General features: G+C 41.9%; 1 protein-coding gene across 1 annotated transcript; it reads right to left on the reverse strand.

Annotated features, from left to right (window-relative positions):
- Positions 1-18,361: 18,361 nt before the first annotated feature.
- LOC147624434 (uncharacterized) lies at positions 18,362-19,148 on the reverse strand. The gene is made up of 2 exons (XM_086819832.1): positions 18,954-19,148; positions 18,362-18,859 (listed from the first exon to the last, which is right to left on the reverse strand). Exons 1-2 carry the CDS (start codon positions 19,146-19,148, stop codon positions 18,362-18,364), a joined length of 693 nt encoding a protein of 230 aa, XP_086675958.1.
- Positions 19,149-22,334: the final 3,186 nt, after the last annotated feature.

The following is a 22,334-nucleotide window of genomic DNA, read 5'->3' on the forward strand; positions in this document are numbered from 1 at the left end:
AAAATGCTTGAAGGTGCGAATTTTTACTTGGCATCGATCACAACAGCTTTGCAAGCTTCAAACGAGGACAAGGCAAAAGTTTGTGCTGGGTTACAAAAAGAGTTTGATCATTTGCAGCAGACTATTTGTAAGATGCAGGACTGACTTGCCTTCCCACTCTCTAGTCCAACGCACTAAATATCCACTAAAACAATGAATGCGTCCTAGATAACAACCACACAGAGCCTAACTCCTAGAAACACACACCCACACGGACACACAAATGGAAAAAAAACAAACTACGACCCCAATATATCTTCAAGACACAACTTCACTTTTTAAACTGAATAAAGAAATTTAATATTAAAATGATTTTGTTTTAAATTGTTTCCAAGAGAGAACCGATATTTCAACACTTCCATGTTTCAGCAGACAACAGCATCACTGCACTCCATAGTTGGCTAATCTTCACTTTACTCTACTCTTTACTCTCTCTCTCTCTCTACTCATTATTCTCATGAATTCTCTTTTCTTCTTCTTTTCTCTTTCTCTTCCTCTTTCTTTCTCACTTTCTCTAGCTCTTTCTTTAGCTCTTTTTCTTTCTCTAGCTCTTTCTTTCTCCAGCCTCCTCCTCCTGAAACACAAACACAAGAATAAGGCATACAATCTAATACATTCTCTCACACTCTCATGCTTTTACTTTTAATTATGCACCATGTCAAATGATCAAATCTCTTTCTCTCTTTTTCCTATTTTACATATACACATATAGCGCAGTCATATTACCCTCTCTCTTCTTTCCTTCTTCTTCTACTCACACACAAGGTCTCCTCTACTTGCTATGGTTCCCCATCTTCTCTCTCCTCATTTTACCATGAAAGCATGGAAACCTCCCCCATGCACACACATTTCTTTCTCTCTCTCACTGTCTACCATGGTAACCTTCCAATGTTGAACGGCCCAAACGACTAGTCCGCCACCCATGTGACTCCTAGGTGTGTGCGTACTCTTTTCACGAGCATCCCCCTTAGCAGCCTGGCCAAGGTTCTTACTATGTGGGCCAATCGGCTCCAAGCACTCATCGTGCAAGCCTATATGTAAGCTACCTATGCAGGCCACGTATTTGCCGTGCCGCGGGTCGCACTTTGCCATCATTGATGCCGGCTCGAAAGCGCTGTTTGTAATTTCTGGCACAGATAACTGCTCATGGTAGCAACACTATAGTGCAGACATGTTTATGGTATGAATATGGCATAGCACATTCATTGAATGGCTCTAACATTATAGTTGTAGGCTCTCTATATGTGTGGTGGTGTCAAGTTCACGAAACAATCTGAGGCATACATTCGCACCCTCCAAAGACAGAGACAATACAATGTTGTTTACAACACCTTAAAATGAATGAGGGGTATAGAGACGCCAACCCACTATATTATAGTGGACTAGGAGAGGTTGGCTGGTCTGCTGGGCTTTTACCTCTTATGGGTACATACCTGTGAGAATCACCAGCGCCGCCTGCCGCAATCTGGATCTGCTCCATAATCAAGATTCTACTGGACATTGCAGCGTTTGATATTAAATATATATATATATATATATCAACCTCCTTCTCTCTCTCTCTGCCTACGCAACTGCAGCTGCCGACCAACACCATCAATTTTCTCTCTCTCCCGCCTACGCAACTGCAGCCATTGCTCTCCTATGTGCATCTCTTTCCCTTCGGCCAGCCCACCTGGTATGTGCGCCGATGATCAGCCTGAAATGGCCAACAATCTGCCTCCCCCATGCTACCTCACACCAGCCACGCCTTCACGCTCCAGCCTTGCCTTCACGCTCGAGAGCCAACTCATCGCTCTCTCACAAATAGTGCGCATGCTTTTCAACGCTTTGCATCGTGTGAGCAAACCAGCACAATGAAAAAAAACGTTACCTTCACCTCATTTACCAGCACGATGTTCGTCTCCTTCTCCCTCACCATGCGGTGCACACTGCAACCCCACAAGCGAAACACGGCATCTTGCTTCCTCTCTTTCCCAAAGTCAGCCTCTCTCATCACTATGCAGCATGGCACGCCTCCTTAACAAAAGATGCGCCCTGCTCCTCTCAAGCAACCGGCCAGCCCACACGCTGCCTTGAGAAGCAGATGGCCAGCATCAAACTCACCTCTCCAATACGCTCTCTCCCTATGCTCCTTCAACCGAAACACTAACAACCCATCGCTTCTCTCCCTCACAGATACAGACCTCTCTCTCTTTTTCTGGTTAGCGTGCTCTCTCTCTCTTTACGTACAGAATTCACACACATTCATTAATCAACAACCAAATAAACAGAACGGCTTACCTCCTCCTCCTCCTCCTCGTGTTCTCCACGCCAGCGAGAGAGAGAACGTTTTTTCTCTCTCTCTTCTATTCTCTCAAGAGGTGCCAACGGGTGCTAAAAAAACTACCCACCCCTTCAATTTTTTAATTTGGAATTTTTTTTATTTCTACCCACATTAAGGTCTGCAAATTTGTACCCACATAACCACACTAACTCTCGTCCTCTCCCCTCGATCTCTCTCTTCTCTCTACCCACTTACATACAACCTCTCCTGCCTACAAGATAATAATAATCGTCTCATCATTCCCATGCAATTGCTTCCACCAATGGACAACATCGACCATCATAATGCATGCAAATACCATGACACTCCACACACATATGCTTCCAAATACCATGAAAATGCACCTAAAATAACCATAATTGACCCTATTTAAACCCTAAAAATTACTAAAAATGACTTCAATCCAGGGGTCATCATTCCCCCCACACTGAAATGTGAGCGTCCTCGCGAACATAAAACTCAAACATCCATCACTTCATCCATTGCATTATGTCTTCCACCAAATCTGCCACCAAACATTACCACCAATGCAAAGTTCCAAATATAGCATTCTCTCGTCAATCATATTATTGCAATACAGACACTCCAATACCATATCACATCAACACACATACACACCTCATAACAACACTCACACAAATCATTCACTCACAAACACACCATACCACTCACACATGTAATATTGGATTGCATAACCAAGCTACATTTCCATCAAGGCATACTAGAAAGAAAACCACTAAAACTAACTCACTTTTCAAAACCAGAATAGATCCAAATCATACTCAAACACTACTCAAAACATGTCTCCGGTTATGAACTTAGTCTCAAACACCTCATCTAGTCATGAAAACCATCCCAAAACTACACATTCTAACCTCATAGAAAGTCTACAAACATTCAAAAATCCCTCATTATTCCTATGTTTTTTTTTTGTTTTTGTTTTGTTTTTTTTTTCATTTCTCCTCCTCATTTTTGTTTTTCTTTTTCACATCTTTTCTTCTTTCTTTTTGACACAAGGTCCCAACCCACAGAAAATCAAGGCATCGGCCCCAGGCTCATAAAGAAACCTTAGGTACCTACCAAAAATCTCACATGGCGCTGGTTATCTTCTTGGTCTTATTGTTTCCTTTCTCCAACCAACCAAGGTCTCACCCCATAAAAGCCAAGGCATCGGTCCAAGGAAATTTCTCTCCAAGGAACCTACCAAGAATCCCTATGGCGATGATTATCTTCTTGGTTCACCACTTATTATTTTTTTCTTTTTTTCTTTTTTTTTCTTCCAACACTACCACTTCTTCTAAAAGGTCATTCCTCCTATTCATAGTCCTCCTATGAACCTAGAATATGCAATCTCAACATGGATTCACTCAAGACAAAGTCTCAAGCACTTGGCATACTCCATCAACACACCTCAAATAGAATCTCAGCATGGCCAAAACCTACTCAGCCTCTAAAATGGCAAAGTTTTAGCAATTCTCTATCTAGCAACCCAAATGGAATGTAACTTAGTCACGCTAATCCCACAACATCACTTATTAACTCACCCACAACATCTTTATTCAATCATACATCCACACACACACACTCTCTCTCTCTTCTCATTCATTCACATATTCACTCTCTCAATATTTTCAATCACATTTTCACATCCAATTCAACATTCACATATACACACATACTCGCACACACAGACTCACAATCACACCCACTCATATGAAACCAATCCATTCACTCAATACATTCATCAATACAATCCTTCACACACTCTCACACACAATTTCATCTACCCTAAAACCACATTTTTTTCTTTTCATATTTTCTCTTTTTTAATTTTCATTTTGATATTAAAGCAAAACAAAAAACAATACCAAGGTTAGAATGCACCTGGAAATTGTAAAGAAACCTCATTACACCTTGAGCAACTACCTCCAAACACATACTTAGAACCACCTTAGTGACCATATCCAGCTCCCACTTGTACATGGCACAAAACACTACCTTCCACAACAACGTTAACCTACTCTATTTTTTAAAGAATTTTTCAAAGTTTTTTAATTTTTAGTTTTCAAATAAGAAAGAACACTCACAAACAAAATACCAAAACAAATAAAGAAAACATCAATAATTTAAAAAGAAAAATAATAAGGAAAACTTGGTGCCAAAATTAGATGTGGTTATTCCTTCCACACTGACTTTGTAAACTCCTGCGAACAATCAAGAAAAAATTCCCTTGCCATTACGAAACCACATCTCAACAATCTTCACAAACTCCCAATGTCATTTAGACATCTACTTCTTCTCACTCTTCACACTCTTCAACTTCTACTCTCACACCGCAAAAGATAAGGCAAAAAGAACCAGTCCCAATTACAAGCAAGTAGCTCCTCAACCAAGCATAGAAAAGAATGGTAAGTCCACCTTTAGCACCAATAAAAACCCATAAAGATTTATCAATGAAGAACAACCCACAAAAGATTTAGCATTAATGCTCACCCACCCGATACCATATCTGCACATACTAACCATTCAAACAATTAAATACAACTTCCAAGAAACATAATATACCTACAACTAAAACAAACAAACACAGAAAAAAAACCAATCCACATGCAAACCAAAACAAACAACAAAAACACATAACAAATCACACAAACAAAACAATTGTTTTTTTTTGTTTTTTTTTATTTTTTTATTTTTATTTATTTTTTGTTTTGGGTAAAATAAATAACAAGAAAAACAAAACTAATTGACATCATGGGACTCAGAAAAAATGGTGCGAAAACTCACAGGCACATTCACTACACCAAAAGGCAAAAGTTGAGGTGTCACCCCATGGCCCTCTGTCTCGTTCAAAAGTACAACTCTCGAAACAAAACTACTCTCTCGAGGTAGAAGTATACAATACAAGCCATGAGGAAGGCCAAAGCCCAAACCCTCATCCTTATCCTCCTCATCAAGATAGTCTACCACAACATCTTTAGGATGAAAAGAATCATCCGAAGAATCATCGGACGCATCGGTTAAGGTGTCCACACCTGAACAAAAAATCTCTGGCGCAATAACGGCCAAAGATTGGGCCATGCGACCAAAGTCGCTCTCGGTAATTGGAAGAGATTCCCCGACAGCCAACCACCGAAACAACCATTCCAACTCATCAACCCAACCAGGGTCTACAACTAATGATAAAATACCATCCCACCCAAACCAAACCACATAAGGATGAAGAAAATAAAACAAAGCATTGAGAGAAAACTCCATACCACCTGTATATCACCTGTATAAAAGGAAATCGAATCGTTCGCACCAAAACCTGATAAACCCACCAATCCCATTAGAACAACACTAAATAATAAAGAGCAAAACTCATGTGAAAAAATATACAATGAACCAACCTGACCCACATACTTACCAACTTAAACAAAATAATGTTTCACCCTAAGACCATTAACACGAAAAGGAGCTATTACAGCATCAGGGTCTTGGACAATCAAAGAACCATTATTAAAGGCCTCTAACACCTTGAAAGGACCTAACCACCTCATTTGTAATTTGCCAGGAAACTTATAATATCGATTGTCATAGACTAAAACCTGATCATTCTTTTGAAACTCCCTCACCTTAATGTGACGATCATGCCAAGCCTTTCGTCTATGTTGCATCGCCTCAACATTTTGTAGAGCCGTTAAACGTATCTCATCCAACTTCACCAAGGCGAGTAATCGAGCCTCTAAAGATTCCTTCTCACCTAGTCGAGATTCCAAGGCAACGCGTAATGTGGGTATTTCCTTCTCTATTGGAAAAATTGCTTCTGTACCATACACTAGAGTGAAAGGTGTATTTTGAGTCGTAACCTTAAATGTGGTACGGTATGCCCACAAAGCCTCAAACAATCGCTCATCCCAATCACGTCGATTTTCCGATACTGTCTTGGTTAAAATCGTTCCCAGTATTCGATTGGTCACCTCCACTTGACCATTAGCTCGAGGATAATACGGAGTAGATTTTCGATGCTTGATTTTGTAAAGTTCCGTTAATTCCGTAATAGTCTCATTTAAAAAATGAGAACCACGATCACTCACCAACTCCAACGGACAACCAAAACGAGTAATGATATTTTCATATAAAAATTTGGCGACATCCAATGCTCTATCCGTTTTCAAAGGTTTAGCTTCAACCCACTTGGTCACATAATCCGTGCACACAAGAATGTATCGATTGGATCGATAACGAGTGGGTGGATCAATCGGACCCACGAAATCAATTCCCCATTTCTCAAAAGGTTTTAAAGCCAAGATTGGATTTAAAGGGGTCGCAAATTGTGGTGTGGGTCGACCAACCCGTTGACACTTATCACAACGTTTACAATGCTCAAAAGAGTCTTTATAAACAGTTGGCCACCAATACCCTGCTAGCAATACTTTGCGAGCGGTTAATTCCCCCGCAAAATGACCTCCACATGGCTCATCATGAAGTGCACGTAAGATAGAAGGTATCTCATCCTCTCGCACACAACGACGATACACCCCCTCCCTAGGAAAATAACGATACAAATAACCACCAAAGAGGGTGTAGTGGCGAGATTGCAATAAAATTTTCTTTTTTTCATGCTTGCTGGCGCCTCCTGGATAATGAGCAGTACTCAAAAAATTTGCAATATCTGCAAACCAAGGAAGTGTACAATCGGTCAGAAATAATGCCGCATCAGGCAATTCATCATCCACTCCCTCCTCAATATCCTCAGTCAAAAGCCGAGAAAGATGATCTGCCAATACATGAGATTTTCCAGGACGAGTAACCACCTCAAAATCAAACTCTTGAAAAAGTAACATCCATCGAATTACTCGCCCCGCAAGATCTGTCTTGTTCAAAAGATATCTTAGTGCTTGATGATCCACATAAATTGTAAAGAACTTGCCCAATAAATAATGTCGATATTTATTCACGGCAAATACCATGGATAAACATTCCTTCTCCGTTGTAGTGTAATTTCTCTCTGTCTCTGTCAAATTTCGACTCGCATAATAAATCGGATGGTCTACCTTCTTATTGTCTGCTTGACAAAGAACTGCTCCTACAGCTGTGTGTGAAGCATCTGCATGAATATGAAAAGGTTTAGCCCAATCTGGGGGTATCAAAACTGGTGCTTTTATCAATCGATCTTTAATCGTATCAAAAGCCTCCTGACAATCTTGTGACCATTCAAAGGGTACATCCTTCCGAAGAAGAGTAGTTAAAGGTTTTACCACCGAAGCAAAATTCAATATGAAGCGGCGATAATAATTAGCATGTCCCAAAAACCCTCGTAATTGCTTTATGGTTGTAGGAGCAGGCAGATCACGTATCTTATTAATTTTACTATCATCCACAGTAATTCCCTCAGATGAAATCACGTGACCTAACAAGATTCCTTTCTTAATGCCAAAAATACATTTCTCCGGATTCAAGGAAATACCGGTTTGCTGACAACGATCAAAGACCTTAGCCAACTTCTCAGGCATATCCTCCTCATCCCCTTGAATTGAAAAATCGTCCAAAAAGATTTCCATCCACTTTTGTAAAAACTCTTGAAATGAAGCCATCATCACCCGTTGGAAAGTAGATGGAGCATTACATAATCCAAATGGCATCACTCGATAAGCATAAGTTCCCCATTCTGTTGTAAAAGTGGTTTTTGGTTGATCATCTGGGTGGATTTGGATTTGATTATAACCGCTAAAACCATCTAAGAAGGAATACAATTTATGCCCTGCTACTCGGTCTAGAACTTGATCAGTGAAAGGCAATGGAAAGTGATCCTTCTTAGTCTTATCATTTAGCTTTCGATAATCCACACAAATTCTAATCTTACGATTTTTCTTTGGAACAATTACAATAGGGGAAACCCACTCACTGTATGCCACAGGATAAATGAAACCCGCGTCTAACAGCTTTGTTATTTCTGCTTTCACAAGCTCTGCATAGACAGGGTTTGTGCGCCTTTGACGTTGGCATACCGGCCTAGCATTTAGCTCTAAATCAATGTAATGCTGGCATATCTCAGGTTTCACTCCCTGCAAGTCTTTATAGGACCAAGCAAAGACATGTTTGTATGTTTGTAGAACCTCTCTCAATCTAGTTAAGGTTCGTTCTTGCAATTGACTCCCCAATGTAAAGCATTTTCCCTCTTCAACTTCCCAGCGCTGAGTAATTTCTAATGCATCAGAAACAAAGGCTGATCGTCGACGAGATCTAGCTTGTATAGGTGGATGGTCTCCCACTTTGAAACAAACATTTTCTAGAAACTTTTGCTTGGTGTTACACTCCTCTTCTTCATGCGAAGAACGAGCACTTACAAGACTTTCATGGGTATAAGGTATCACCATTAAAGGGTCTATTTCTTCTTCCTCATTGATAGGCTCCTCAATTTGAACCATAAAAGCATCCCTCGTCGCTACCTCAATCATCTTGGAATCAGCCCAATCATTGAACTCTCCTCTATCACCTCCTATTGTTTCATTGTATTGTGCTTTCAAGAACTCTCTGGAAAATGACTTATTTTTCCTTCTACTCATCTTTTGCAACGGCGAGCCGTCCTCACTCTTGTTATCTTTTTGCTTATATCTCTCACATTCTCTGAGCAACTTTCGAGTATACCTCGCATTATATTTGAGTTCTTGTCGACAACGACCAATCTCACGATCTTTTTCTCGAAGTAAGGCTTCCCAAGAAGTTTCTTCTTCATGACGGCACTCTTCAAGTTGCAAGGTCAAATCTTGCAAATGTCTAATTTTTATCTCAGCTCGTCCCTTATCTTCCTCTAGCAGCTTCACCTTCCTTAATAATGCGTCCATCGACTCACTAGAAAAAACTCGTTCTAGCTCTAACTGCTCTTGCAATTTCTCAATAAGGGCATCTAGCTCTTGGTGCCTTGCTTTATCCCCATCGTCTACTCTCCTCTGCTTGATTGTATCCATGCAAAAGCAATCCGCTACACACTCCTCTGGTGATGACAACCAATCGGTAATGTCATTGTCAGAGTCATTCTCTGAAGAAAAATGCACTCGATATTCTCCCATACCGGCATCCAAAGCAAAGTTAGAGCACTCTCTCTTTTGCATTATAGGCTCATCCGTATCAACCATTTGCATTTGATACCCATTTTGAAGAAAACGAGCATACTTATCTTTATTTAATGCAAAGCGTTCTTGGACTACTTCCTCACCAACAGATGTATCACTTCCATATCCCGTCATTTCTTCGGTTGTAGAAGGTGGTTTAATGAACTCCCTCAAGAATTCTTTAGACACAACCCTCAACTGAACTCTATCCGTGCGTGGACCTATGGTTATTATCCCTTTATGCCACTTTTGAACACATCGAGCTTGTACTAACCAAGGTCGTCCTACCAAGATTGGAAACGCTGCACCATAGGAATGCGGTCGCACTACTAGATAGGTAACGCAAAACTCCAATCCAGCTATTATAGTCTTTACTCCTTGAAGCAGACCTAAGGGTTTCACTCGACGTTGATCTGCTACTCGCAACATGATATTTGTGGGCTCTAAACCCTTTAGGCCCAACTCTTCCATCGTGTGTTCAGTCATGAGATTCACTGCAGCTCCTCCATCTAGCTGTACCCCCATGACCTGATGATGTCCAATTTCTACCGTAATAGTCGGAGCCTCAGAATCCATAAACATATCAATTACTTGCACTCCTGTTTCCAAAGGTTCTTTAGGGGTCACTTCTTTTCTCACCCGCGAACGTCGACGTGCAAGTCGTTGATACATCTGCTTTCGACACATTGGAGAGATCTCCGCTAATGTAGGTAGACTAATAGACACCTCACATCGTTCCAATATATCCCATAAATCAAATTGAGGTTTTGGATCAACTTTAGCACCTATCCCGACCTTCTTAGCACGTGGTACTTTTAATCTATCAGGGAAAGGTGTTACACCAAGTTGGAAGTGAGGGCCTTTTCCTACGCGTACTATGGGAGGTTGATCAGACGATTGCTCATCCGACACTAGCTCTTGACTCTCTGCAACTTCCTCTAAAGATGCCTCCTTAAGCATGCTTACTTTTCCTCCTTCTAATTGGGTTGATTTCAGCAAGCTTTCTGCAGTCCTTTGCACTTTCCCCTGGGATCTAGTGACAACTCCCACCATTGGATGATTATGAGCAAATGTCACCTTTCTAGATTTTCTGTCTGCCAATTCTTTCCTAGCACCTGCTATAGGGACTACTTCCACTAAATTTGCGGAAGTACTTGGACCCTCATCTACAATTTGCTTCCCTTTGTCCCCTATTAATTTTGCATTACTTTTAGGGCAATCTTTCTCCTCGTGGCCCTCCTCAGTGCATTGCTTGCATAAAGGAACATAATCTTGGTGTGCCCTTGCATTCGGACAATATGCAGCAATGTGGCCTTCTTGGTGGCAGTTCCAACAAATCACTGTTCCTTGGGTAATCGTATTAGGACTTCCATATCCTTGATAACCCCGGCCAAAATATGGCCGATATGGTGACCCTGGCCTTTGTCCCCTCATTCCACCTTGCCCTCGCCCTCGTGGAAATGGAGGTCGGGCTTGTGCAGGTAATCCTTGCTGCAATTGTTGCTTATAGGATTCTGGGATTCCTCTTTGCATAAAAGGTCGAGGTGGAGGTCCAATTTCATAAGTAATATTATTCTTATCCATGCAATTAAAATTAGTGTTCATCCCCTGCGCTTGCCTTCTCTCATGTGCTTGCTTAATGAAGCAATTTTCCTCTGTATGATTGTTTCTCAAGCAATAAGTACAAAACAAGATTCGTGGTTGATCAGGTACGACTCGAGATACAGTAGGACACTCTGTCGCCAAATGGCCATAGCCATGACATTTCCCACACCATATATTCGATCGGGGTGGAGTTTGTACACTGGCTTGCATAGTAGGCAGCTGTGGCTCTATAGCCATAACGTCCCTTACTGGAGCTCGCACAGCACTTAAGATCTCCTCTTTAAATTTTCCCAACATACTTGTCACAATGTCCCCCACCCTTGCCTCGCTCACTAAAGGTGGTGGTGGTGTTCCGGTCTGAAGCATATATGCCGGTGCAGTCATATATGGGTTTGGAGGCATGTATGGTGCTGGATTGGTATTAACAACCACTTGTGGTTGTGAGGGACCGGCCATTGTTGAGACCTCATGGGGTCTCATAGAGCTAACCATAGGTGATGTCCCCATAGGGCCATAAAGTAATTCCCTCCGTCGTTGCTGTCCCAGTTGTACCTCTTCCCAGTTTCTAGCTTCTTGTTTGGCCGCGTTCAAATCAATAGGCCGACGAAGCCCAACATACTTCTGAGCCTCTGGATCCCTTAGACCATCAATCAAACGACGCTTTTGTGTGTCATCATTAGGGGCTGCTACTCCCATCTTCCTCACAATGGTCTCCATGCGTTGTATGTAATGGTCAATGCTCTCGTTCACTCCTTGCAACAAGTAGTCTAATTGCTGGGCCAATCTATCTTGAAAACCTTGCCTTCTAAATTTGGCCAAAAAAGATGTTGATAGATCTTGGTACGTGGCCTTGGAAGCTGCATCCAAGTTGCCATACCAACTTGCTGCTTCATCTTTAAAAGTTGCCGGAAAGATATGCAGCTTTTGATCTTGATCAATTATCTCGTTAGCAACACATGTCACCTCAAACTTTTGTAAATGCGCATCAGGATCCTCGTCCCAAAGTCCCGCAAATTGCACAAAGTCGGCTAACCGGATTGTTGCTCTTTGTGCTGGAACAGCCATTTGGAAAAATGGTAATACCTCAAAAGTTGGATCGTCCCAAAAATTTAAAGCTCTAGGTCTTACCCTAGGTAATCGCGGATAGCTTCTAAGTCCTTTAGGCACACTACCGCTAGTGCCTGTAATAGTCTCTCTTTCCTCTCTTAATGGGCTATCAACCTGTACAAGTCGATTGCTGACTCCTAAATCCCTTATTGTTTGGTCATCACATGAAAGATCTTCCCCGCTTAGACTAGAAGGAACGCTAACCTTAAATTGACCGCTATCCAAGGATCTTCCTTGTGTCCCGTTCAGTTCTTGCTCTCTCAACAATAGGTTCACTAACTCTAATTGCGCAGCGAGACGGATTTCAGCTCGTTCAGCCCTCCTTTTCCTCCTTTCTTCCCTTGCTTGTCTTGGGTCAATTGTTCGACCCTGAGTAGACTCACTCATACACTTCTTACTTCCTGAGGTTCTTTATGATTCTCTGGATTATCTAGCTTGATGGACCTTAAAATTGCCTTGATAAACCACTTCCACCAAATTGGTGCATGGAACAAACCAAAGGGCTCTATGGATCTAAGATAATCCTTGCAATACGTGGCCTTGATCTTACGTATCACATCACTAGGAAACTGTGGGTAATATTCTTGAATGAATATGTCCTCCCACTCTTGTCGTTCATCTTCGTACGGAACCCAGTTAGCAAAACTCTCCAAAAAATCACATGTGTGTACCAATGTCCCTCTCTCATTTAACTCATCGCAGCCACTCCTAAGTCCTTCTGATCCTAGGGGTCGTGCCGTTTTTTTTCCTTTTTTTTTGTTTGTTTTTTGTTTTTTTGTTTTTTTTGAACTCCTAAACCCTGGTTCTCACACGCAAAATATATGCGCCGAGATATCCCGTAGCTACTAAATAGCTAGTGGTCTCCCGGCGAACGCACCAAAAATGACTTGCCTTCCCACTCTCTAGTCCAACGCACTAAATATCCACTAAAACAATGAATGCGTCCTAGATAACAACCACACAGAGCCTAACTCCTAGAAACACACACCCACACGGACACACAAATGGAAAAAAAACAAACTACGACCCCAATATATCTTCAAGACACAACTTCACTTTTTAAACTGAATAAAGAAATTTAATATTAAAATGATTTTGTTTTAAATTGTTTCCAAGAGAGAACCGATATTTCAACACTTCCATGTTTCAGCAGACAACAGCATCACTGCACTCCATAGTTGGCTAATCTTCACTTTACTCTACTCTTTACTCTCTCTCTCTCTCTACTCATTATTCTCATGAATTCTCTTTTCTTCTTCTTTTCTCTTTCTCTTCCTCTTTCTTTCTCACTTTCTCTAGCTCTTTCTTTAGCTCTTTTTCTTTCTCTAGCTCTTTCTTTCTCCAGCCTCCTCCTCCTGAAACACAAACACAAGAATAAGGCATACAATCTAATACATTCTCTCACACTCTCATGCTTTTACTTTTAATTATGCACCATGTCAAATGATCAAATCTCTTTCTCTCTTTTTCCTATTTTACATATACACATATAGCGCAGTCATATTACCCTCTCTCTTCTTTCCTTCTTCTTCTACTCACACACAAGGTCTCCTCTACTTGCTATGGTTCCCCATCTTCTCTCTCCTCATTTTACCATGAAAGCATGGAAACCTCCCCCATGCACACACATTTCTTTCTCTCTCTCACTGTCTACCATGGTAACCTTCCAATGTTGAACGGCCCAAACGACTAGTCCGCCACCCATGTGACTCCTAGGTGTGTGCGTACTCTTTTCACGAGCATCCCCCTTAGCAGCCTGGCCAAGGTTCTTACTATGTGGGCCAATCGGCTCCAAGCACTCATCGTGCAAGCCTATATGTAAGCTACCTATGCAGGCCACGTATTTGCCGTGCCGCGGGTCGCACTTTGCCATCATTGATGCCGGCTCGAAAGCGCTGTTTGTAATTTCTGGCACAGATAACTGCTCATGGTAGCAACACTATAGTGCAGACATGTTTATGGTATGAATATGGCATAGCACATTCATTGAATGGCTCTAACATTATAGTTGTAGGCTCTCTATATGTGTGGTGGTGTCAAGTTCACGAAACAATCTGAGGCATACATTCGCACCCTCCAAAGACAGAGACAATACAATGTTGTTTACAACACCTTAAAATGAATGAGGGGTATAGAGACGCCAACCCACTATATTATAGTGGACTAGGAGAGGTTGGCTGGTCTGCTGGGCTTTTACCTCTTATGGGTACATACCTGTGAGAATCACCAGCGCCGCCTGCCGCAATCTGGATCTGCTCCATAATCAAGATTCTACTGGACATTGCAGCGTTTGATATTAAATATATATATATATATATATCAACCTCCTTCTCTCTCTCTCTGCCTACGCAACTGCAGCTGCCGACCAACACCATCAATTTTCTCTCTCTCCCGCCTACGCAACTGCAGCCATTGCTCTCCTATGTGCATCTCTTTCCCTTCGGCCAGCCCACCTGGTATGTGCGCCGATGATCAGCCTGAAATGGCCAACAATCTGCCTCCCCCATGCTACCTCACACCAGCCACGCCTTCACGCTCCAGCCTTGCCTTCACGCTCGAGAGCCAACTCATCGCTCTCTCACAAATAGTGCGCATGCTTTTCAACGCTTTGCATCGTGTGAGCAAACCAGCACAATGAAAAAAAACGTTACCTTCACCTCATTTACCAGCACGATGTTCGTCTCCTTCTCCCTCACCATGCGGTGCACACTGCAACCCCACAAGCGAAACACGGCATCTTGCTTCCTCTCTTTCCCAAAGTCAGCCTCTCTCATCACTATGCAGCATGGCACGCCTCCTTAACAAAAGATGCGCCCTGCTCCTCTCAAGCAACCGGCCAGCCCACACGCTGCCTTGAGAAGCAGATGGCCAGCATCAAACTCACCTCTCCAATACGCTCTCTCCCTATGCTCCTTCAACCGAAACACTAACAACCCATCGCTTCTCTCCCTCACAGATACAGACCTCTCTCTCTTTTTCTGGTTAGCGTGCTCTCTCTCTCTTTACGTACAGAATTCACACACATTCATTAATCAACAACCAAATAAACAGAACGGCTTACCTCCTCCTCCTCCTCCTCGTGTTCTCCACGCCAGCGAGAGAGAGAACGTTTTTTCTCTCTCTCTTCTATTCTCTCAAGAGGTGCCAACGGGTGCTAAAAAAACTACCCACCCCTTCAATTTTTTAATTTGGAATTTTTTTTATTTCTACCCACATTAAGGTCTGCAAATTTGTACCCACATAACCACACTAACTCTCGTCCTCTCCCCTCGATCTCTCTCTTCTCTCTACCCACTTACATACAACCTCTCCTGCCTACAAGATAATAATAATCGTCTCATCATTCCCATGCAATTGCTTCCACCAATGGACAACATCGACCATCATAATGCATGCAAATACCATGACACTCCACACACATATGCTTCCAAATACCATGAAAATGCACCTAAAATAACCATAATTGACCCTATTTAAACCCTAAAAATTACTAAAAATGACTTCAATCCAGGGGTCATCAAGGACACTATAAAGGAGAAGAATGAAATTTTGGCAGTTCGAGAAATCAACAATTTCACATTGGAGAGTGAGAATGCACACCTTCGAAAACAACTTGAAAAGTTCAACAGAAAATTGCAATATTTGAAAGACACGCCATTAGGTGCTCGATTACGCAAGAGAAAGATCAAACCATTGGAAGAACTCAATGTTGGAGGTGGCCAATGGAAGCGTCGTGTAAAAGCTTGCAGGTATTGGGATCTATAATTTCTTTGAGCTTAAATTTCTTTGAGCACTCACTTTCATTTTCATCTTTAGTTCCTTTCTTGAAGATGGGGGATTGGGTGTGGGGGTGGTATAGTTAGATGAATGGTGGACTGAAATAGCTATCGTTGTTGCTTGAGGATGGTCACAGATGTTGTGGGTCCAAAAGAGCAAGGTTCTGATATATTTGGCAAAGTTCTGACAAAAGACATCGTGGAGTCAGCAATACAGCATCCTAAGTTTGCAAGACTTCGATCAGACATAGCAAAGCAATCCTTGCAAGAGGTGAGTGAAGCATTCACGCCTGCAGATGCACAAGGTATATGTGACATGGCTGGTATAAGCACAAAGTCTTACAGGATGTTGTTTAATAAAGTAAAAGAGGGTTTCAATTGCAAGCTTGGAAAAAAAACAGTAATTCCCATTCCAAAACCATTTCACGTAAACAAAGCTCGAAATATTCTCAACTTAGGAATGGTCGAACTTGTTGGAGAGCCTTGTCACGTGTCTAGCACATTGACAGTGACTAAAAAGAGCGGGGAACAGAAAATTATAGAGCTTACAGAGTTCAACAATTTCATCATGGATGTTCGGAAATTACAAATGGCTATGGTGAAATTTTATGACATCAGTGTACATGAGTGCAATGGAAGGCTGAAATTTGTTTTGAAACTTGATGAGAGTGAGGTGATCAAAGGACAGAAGCTGGAAAGGGTTAGCATTACTTTAATGAATAGAGCTTTGGATGCAAGTATCAGTAATGCTGATGAGAAGCACTTTAGTGTACAATCCGAAAATGAGATTTGGTGGCTGGCTGCATTTGAGGTGACGTGCTATCCATTTTTAAATAAAGAATATTATGTTGCTATCCTCTTGTTATGATGTTGTAGACAATCTAACAATTGTTGTTAACAGGTTCCAACAGAGACCCATGAAATTCTGAAGTGGTACTTCAACCAGACTGAGCTTCCTTCCACTATCCAGCAGCAGTCAAATGGCGAAAAGCTTTATGTAGAAGGATATGGTGAATATGAGGTTGAATGGCACCTGGCTGCAGATCTTAAAACCTTGAAATGCATGTTTGGTATTTCCCAAGGAGCAATGGCCAAGTATCCTTGCCTGTATTGTATGACCGAACGAGGTGTCTCCAAAGGAGGAAAAGAGAGAGAATGGAAATGCCCAAATGCAATCAGTAATAGGCGTGAACCCCCAAATTGTGATGCTCCAGGAGTGGATCCTACTTGGGATCCAATTCTTCCTATCCCTTTGATCAGAGTTCATATTTGTGTTTTGCATGCGCTGGTTAGAATAATTGAGAAACTAGTCTACATGTACATCGAATTTTCATGGAATATGAAACCAGCAGTAGAGAGTGAAAGAACTATTAAAAAAATAGAGCAAGTGCTTTCAGATGCAGGTTTACATTGTGGTCAAGTGAAGATTGAGAAGGACTTGAGAAGATCAGGGAAGACCGGAAATGTTCCTAGCAAACCATGTTTTGGAGGTGCAAAAGCCAGAAAGTTCTTATCTAATCATACCCAGAGAGGTCATCTGGGTACAGATTTTGAGGTGTGGAGGAAGCTTCATGCAGTTGTACCTGACCGAGGCTCTTCAGGACAAGCAAGGGTGGCAAAGGCCAAAGCGTGGTTGGCACTTGATCGCCTAGCACCTTTGTTGCAAAAAGCAAGGTTTGAAGATGGGGATGTTGAGAAATTTGAGGCAGTTGTGACAGAGTTCTACACTAGCTATGAAAAGGCATGGGGTGCGACAAACTTGACACAATACATGGTTATTACTTGAAAACCTACAGCTTTGAGTATTTTTTGTTGTTCAAAAAATATTGTACGATACTAAATGTCTTGTTGTTGTTGAGCATTTGTAACACATTTTGCATGCACATGGAACCTTTTTTGCGGAAGAGTTTGGAAGCCTTGGGATTTGGTCTACCCAAGGCATGGAAAGATCTCATTGGCAAGCACGTTGTGCCTATCAAAGGGCCACTCAACATGGAGGAGGAATAAAGAAAAGTAATCCCATGAAGCAACTATGTCAGTGGTGGTATAGGCGGATTCAAGTGAGGGCTCGTGTGAAGATCAAACATGCTGAATCAGCTGTGTCATGTGCAATAAGAAAGGTTCAGGCTGAACGGAGACGTTCAATATATGTCTCCTCACAGGGAAAGCAGAATCATGCTGAATGGCTAAGACAATGACAAAGACAGGGCAGAGTGTGGAAGAAAATTGATCATTGAAATATATATTGTAAAACAATGATGTAACTGTGAAAGATTTTAAAAGAACAAGAGCTTTCGTCTATGTCCCATATAAATGTTTCCAATATATGTACATTTCATAGTTTGCAATGGTAAACAAGAAGAGTATTGAGAAATATGACGAAACTTCTTAGCAACTGGAACAATCTAAATTTGTTAATCTGGAACAGAGACTTCCCCCAGCCGAGCCTTTTTTGTTGACGTTTCTGCATCATCTTCTTCATCCTCTATTAATGGCACAAGAGGGACCTTTGGCCTTGCTGTTCTAAGAAGATGCTTCTTCCCGCAATCACTCAACAGATTGGGATCTGTGATTCCACATGCCAACCCGTAAGCAGCATATGTTAAATAATATTTACATCTTAACGAATATACTCCAGGTCCCTCTCCAAAAATTCGAACAGCTGCTTGCCGCTCCAGAAGTATTGCCTTGTTTGCATTCAGCCTTACGTGGTAGCCACCTAAATACCTGGATAAAGTCTTTATCGCCATCAGAGGAAAACTGGCGTTGTCCTTGGAGTAGCTAGCGTGAAATATCACAATTTGAGGGAATTTTAGGCGGTGTATATATGTTCCTAGTGTCGAATCGTGGCCCAATCCCGCCATACGCTTGCCTGAAGCACGTTTGAGGAATGTGTCTTCATATATTTCCAACTGAAAAAATAAAGGAGCATTAGCCAGAAACAACATCACCAAACATTTCAGGACAAAGTTGATAAAGCCAAATCCACAACAAAAAAAAACTAACCTCTTGGTTCTCATCTGCTTCAAGCAAGGCGTCTTGCCATAAATTAGTGCTCGAACTAGGAACGTTTTCCGCTGACTTATTTGGCACATCCCTACACCCTCCCATGTTGGTGATATTCAATCTGTCCCTTGCTTCTTGTAGCTCTTCCTCTGTGGCATCTTTTCCTTCATATCTAAGGGCATCAGCATAGATCATATTTAGTGTTGCTGCCAGCAGAAAGGAACTCGGTGTCTTTCACATGGCTATCCACTAGTAGGTACTTGTCTATCCCATCATCATCTACAAAATTGTCATCGACCTCCAGATTCTGGGCTATGAAAGCTATGCAATGATCCTCCCTTAAGTTAAATACACGTTGTATGTCTGTCAGCAATATATACTCTGAATCTCCTACTTGGTAGGAGGGGAGTAATGGCGTTGGAATGGGGGAGGAGTCATCTGATTCAATCACAAGCTGACCTACATCACTGTTTTGTTCTCTAACTGCCTCAATATCAACCACCGAACTAAGCTTCCTCTCTTCTTCAACATTGAACTCCTCAATGACATGAGGAGTGTCCTCCTCTTCAGCAGCATCCTCAACGGTGGGACTTGCCTGACGAGAAATCGTGTCTTCACTTTCAATTTTTGCAAGCGGCTCTGTACATTCTTCATCTGTTAATTGCACGTTCATGTGCAAGAAGCATAAGAAGGCGTAGGAGTATTCCATCAAAAGCGGCACTTTCTTTTGTGAAAAGGGCAAAGCAAGGCTCTCTTCTTGTCACATGGCACCTTGTGCCAATCCCTGTTTAACCTCTGCTTCTTCTCCGGCGAAACCTTGAGATTAAAATGAATGTGACTTTTCCCATCAATCATCATTGGTTCTTCATTTGTGAGCTCGTCAAACTCTTGCTTTGCCTCTTCGAAGTATCCATGATGGCTAGACAATGTATCCTCCAGAGAAAAATCGCTATTGAACATCAACGAAATTGCAGGGTGCAAATCATGATGTCGACATTTGTACAGGAAGTCATATAATAGAGTTGCAGGAGTTTCTTTGATCTCTTCGTCCACATCAAATTCGACTTGAACTTGCGCCATGGCTGAATTCAAGTCTGTAGAAAAGACATGGAAAATATTTGTTCAGGCAATGAATCAAGAGACAGTCGATCTTAAACAACAAATCTCTGTGTGGTGTAAATGGAGTCAACATAACGCGAGAGGAGATGCCAGAGGAATCCAGGTATTCCTCCTGGCGTTGTAGTGAATCTATTTTCCCTAACGCAAATAAAATTGCAGCTAAGTCAAGGACCTCTTCTCGTGTTATGGTGAATCGATTCACCATAATGCGAGGAGGAGTATTGTGCTTCCTATGGGACCTTCGCTCGCATTGTAGTGAATTGATTCACCGCAATATGACGACTTTATCATCCTTTGGCAACGCCTCTAACGTTATGTTGAATTAAAAATAAAGATAGTTCTCCAGTTCCCATACTGAGAGAGGAGGTGTCAAACGAATTAAAATACTCTTCTTCGCAGTCAATTCACCATAAGGCGAGGAGTCATAGGTTTTCAATTCACCTTAACGCGATGAAAAGACAAAGCAAGAAGTTCTCCACGACTGAAACCAAAACAACGAAATAACAAAAGAAGAAAATGAAAATGGATTCAACATAACGCGAGAGGAGATGCCAGAGGAATCTAGGTATTCCTCCTCGCGTTGTAGTGAATCTATTTTCCCTAACGCAAATAAAATTGCAGCTAAGTCAAGGACCTCTTCTCGCGTTATGGTGAATCGATTCACCATAATGCGAGGAGGAGTATTGTGCTTCCTATGGGACCTTCGCTCGCGTTGTGGTGAATTGATTCACCGCAATATGACGACTTTATCATCCTTTGGCAACGCCTCTAACGTTATGTTGAATTAAAAATAAAGATAGTTCTCCAGTGCCCATACTGAGAGAGGAGGTGTCAAACGAATTAAAATACTCTTCTTCGCAGTCAATTCACCATAAGGCGAGGAGTCATAGGTTTTCAATTCACCTTAACGCGATGAAAAGACAAAGCAAGAAGTTCTCCACGACTGAAACCAAAACAACGAAATAACAAAAGAAGAAAAAAGCACAAAGGAGATAAAAATACCAGGAAAACGAATTGTATACAATCGTCGCAGGAGATGGAGATGAAGGAGGTTGGAGGTTTGTCTTTGACGTTGGATACAGGAGGATGATTGATGAAGGAGGGTTGGAGGAGATAGTCAGTCGTTGATGGAGATAAAGGCCGTTGGTGGGGAGATAAATGAGAATACGAACTCCAAAAGAGGCAATAAATGAGATGAGTATCCTAGAAAATCCGTTTTTAATGCTACGCGACACGTCAGCGCCGCGTTTTCACCCGCCATTCCATGAATGCCACGTGGCATCCCGCTGTGTACCTAGCACGTGTACAAGCTATAAAGTTTAATCAAAGCCCTTTTTAATGCTATACGACACGTTAGCGCCGCCTAGTCGCCATGGCAGCCCGCCAGCACGTGTGTTCGCTCTAAAGACTAATCAAAGCCGTTAATCACGCCACCTTTTCGTCCTCTTATCGATTTTGTCTTGTCCGTCCTCCTGCTTGCCTCCAGCTGACTTCCGACTACCGCCACAGTACTGAACCGCGACTTTCCAACACCTGCACGACAGTCTCCATCCATTCACACGCAAGAAATGTAAGTTTTTGTATAATACTTGATTGTTTTGTAAGTTTCTTGTATATTGCTTGTTTGTTTTGTTTTTTCTTCGACTGTTTGCCCTGTGCCATTATTTATTCTTCGACTGTTTGCCTTCTGCCGTGGTGATTTGATTCACCTTAAAGCACACGACGGGCCATTAGAATCTCAATAAGCTCCATGTCTTATGGTGGATCGAATCACCATGGCAGAAGGCAAACGTAAGAGATTCGCGAAAATCGATTCACTATAACGCGAGGAGGATTGTTTTGCTTTGACTGGCCCTTAGACTCGCGTTATGGTGAATTCACCATAACGCATGACCAAAGGGCAAAGGATTCACGATAATCCACCTCTTATTGGTGTCAATTAAATCACCTCCTACACGACAGTCTCCATCCATTCCCACTCATAGAATGTGATGAAAGTGTATTACTTGATTGTTTTGTGTTTCTTGTATAATACTTGATTGTTTTGTTTTTCCTTCGACTGTTTGCCCCCTGCCATTGTTTTCTCTTCGACTGTTTGCCCTCCGTCATGGTGATTCGATTCACCGTAAAGCAGACGACGAGTCATTAGAATCTCAATACTGCTCTATGTGTTATGGTGAATCGACTCACCAAACTGCAAGACAGAAAGGTAAGAGATTCGGGAGAACCCTTCTCCCGTTGTAGTAGATCGATTCAGTATAA

Source organism: Cibotium barometz, chromosome 25, assembly GCF_041138505.1.
Source record: "Cibotium barometz isolate CiBa-2024 chromosome 25, ASM4113850v1, whole genome shotgun sequence".
Taxonomy (NCBI): Eukaryota; Viridiplantae; Streptophyta; class Polypodiopsida; order Cyatheales; family Cibotiaceae; genus Cibotium; species Cibotium barometz.

Coding starts and splice junctions, on each gene's coding strand:
- LOC147624434 (XM_086819832.1), bottom strand. CDS start 19,148: ATGATCTATGCTGATGCCCTTAGATATGAAGGAAAAGATGCCACAGAG. Junction 18,860..18,953: donor AAGCAGATGAGAACCAAGAG/GTTAGTTTTTTT, acceptor TTATTTTTTCAG/TTGGAAATATATGAAGACAC.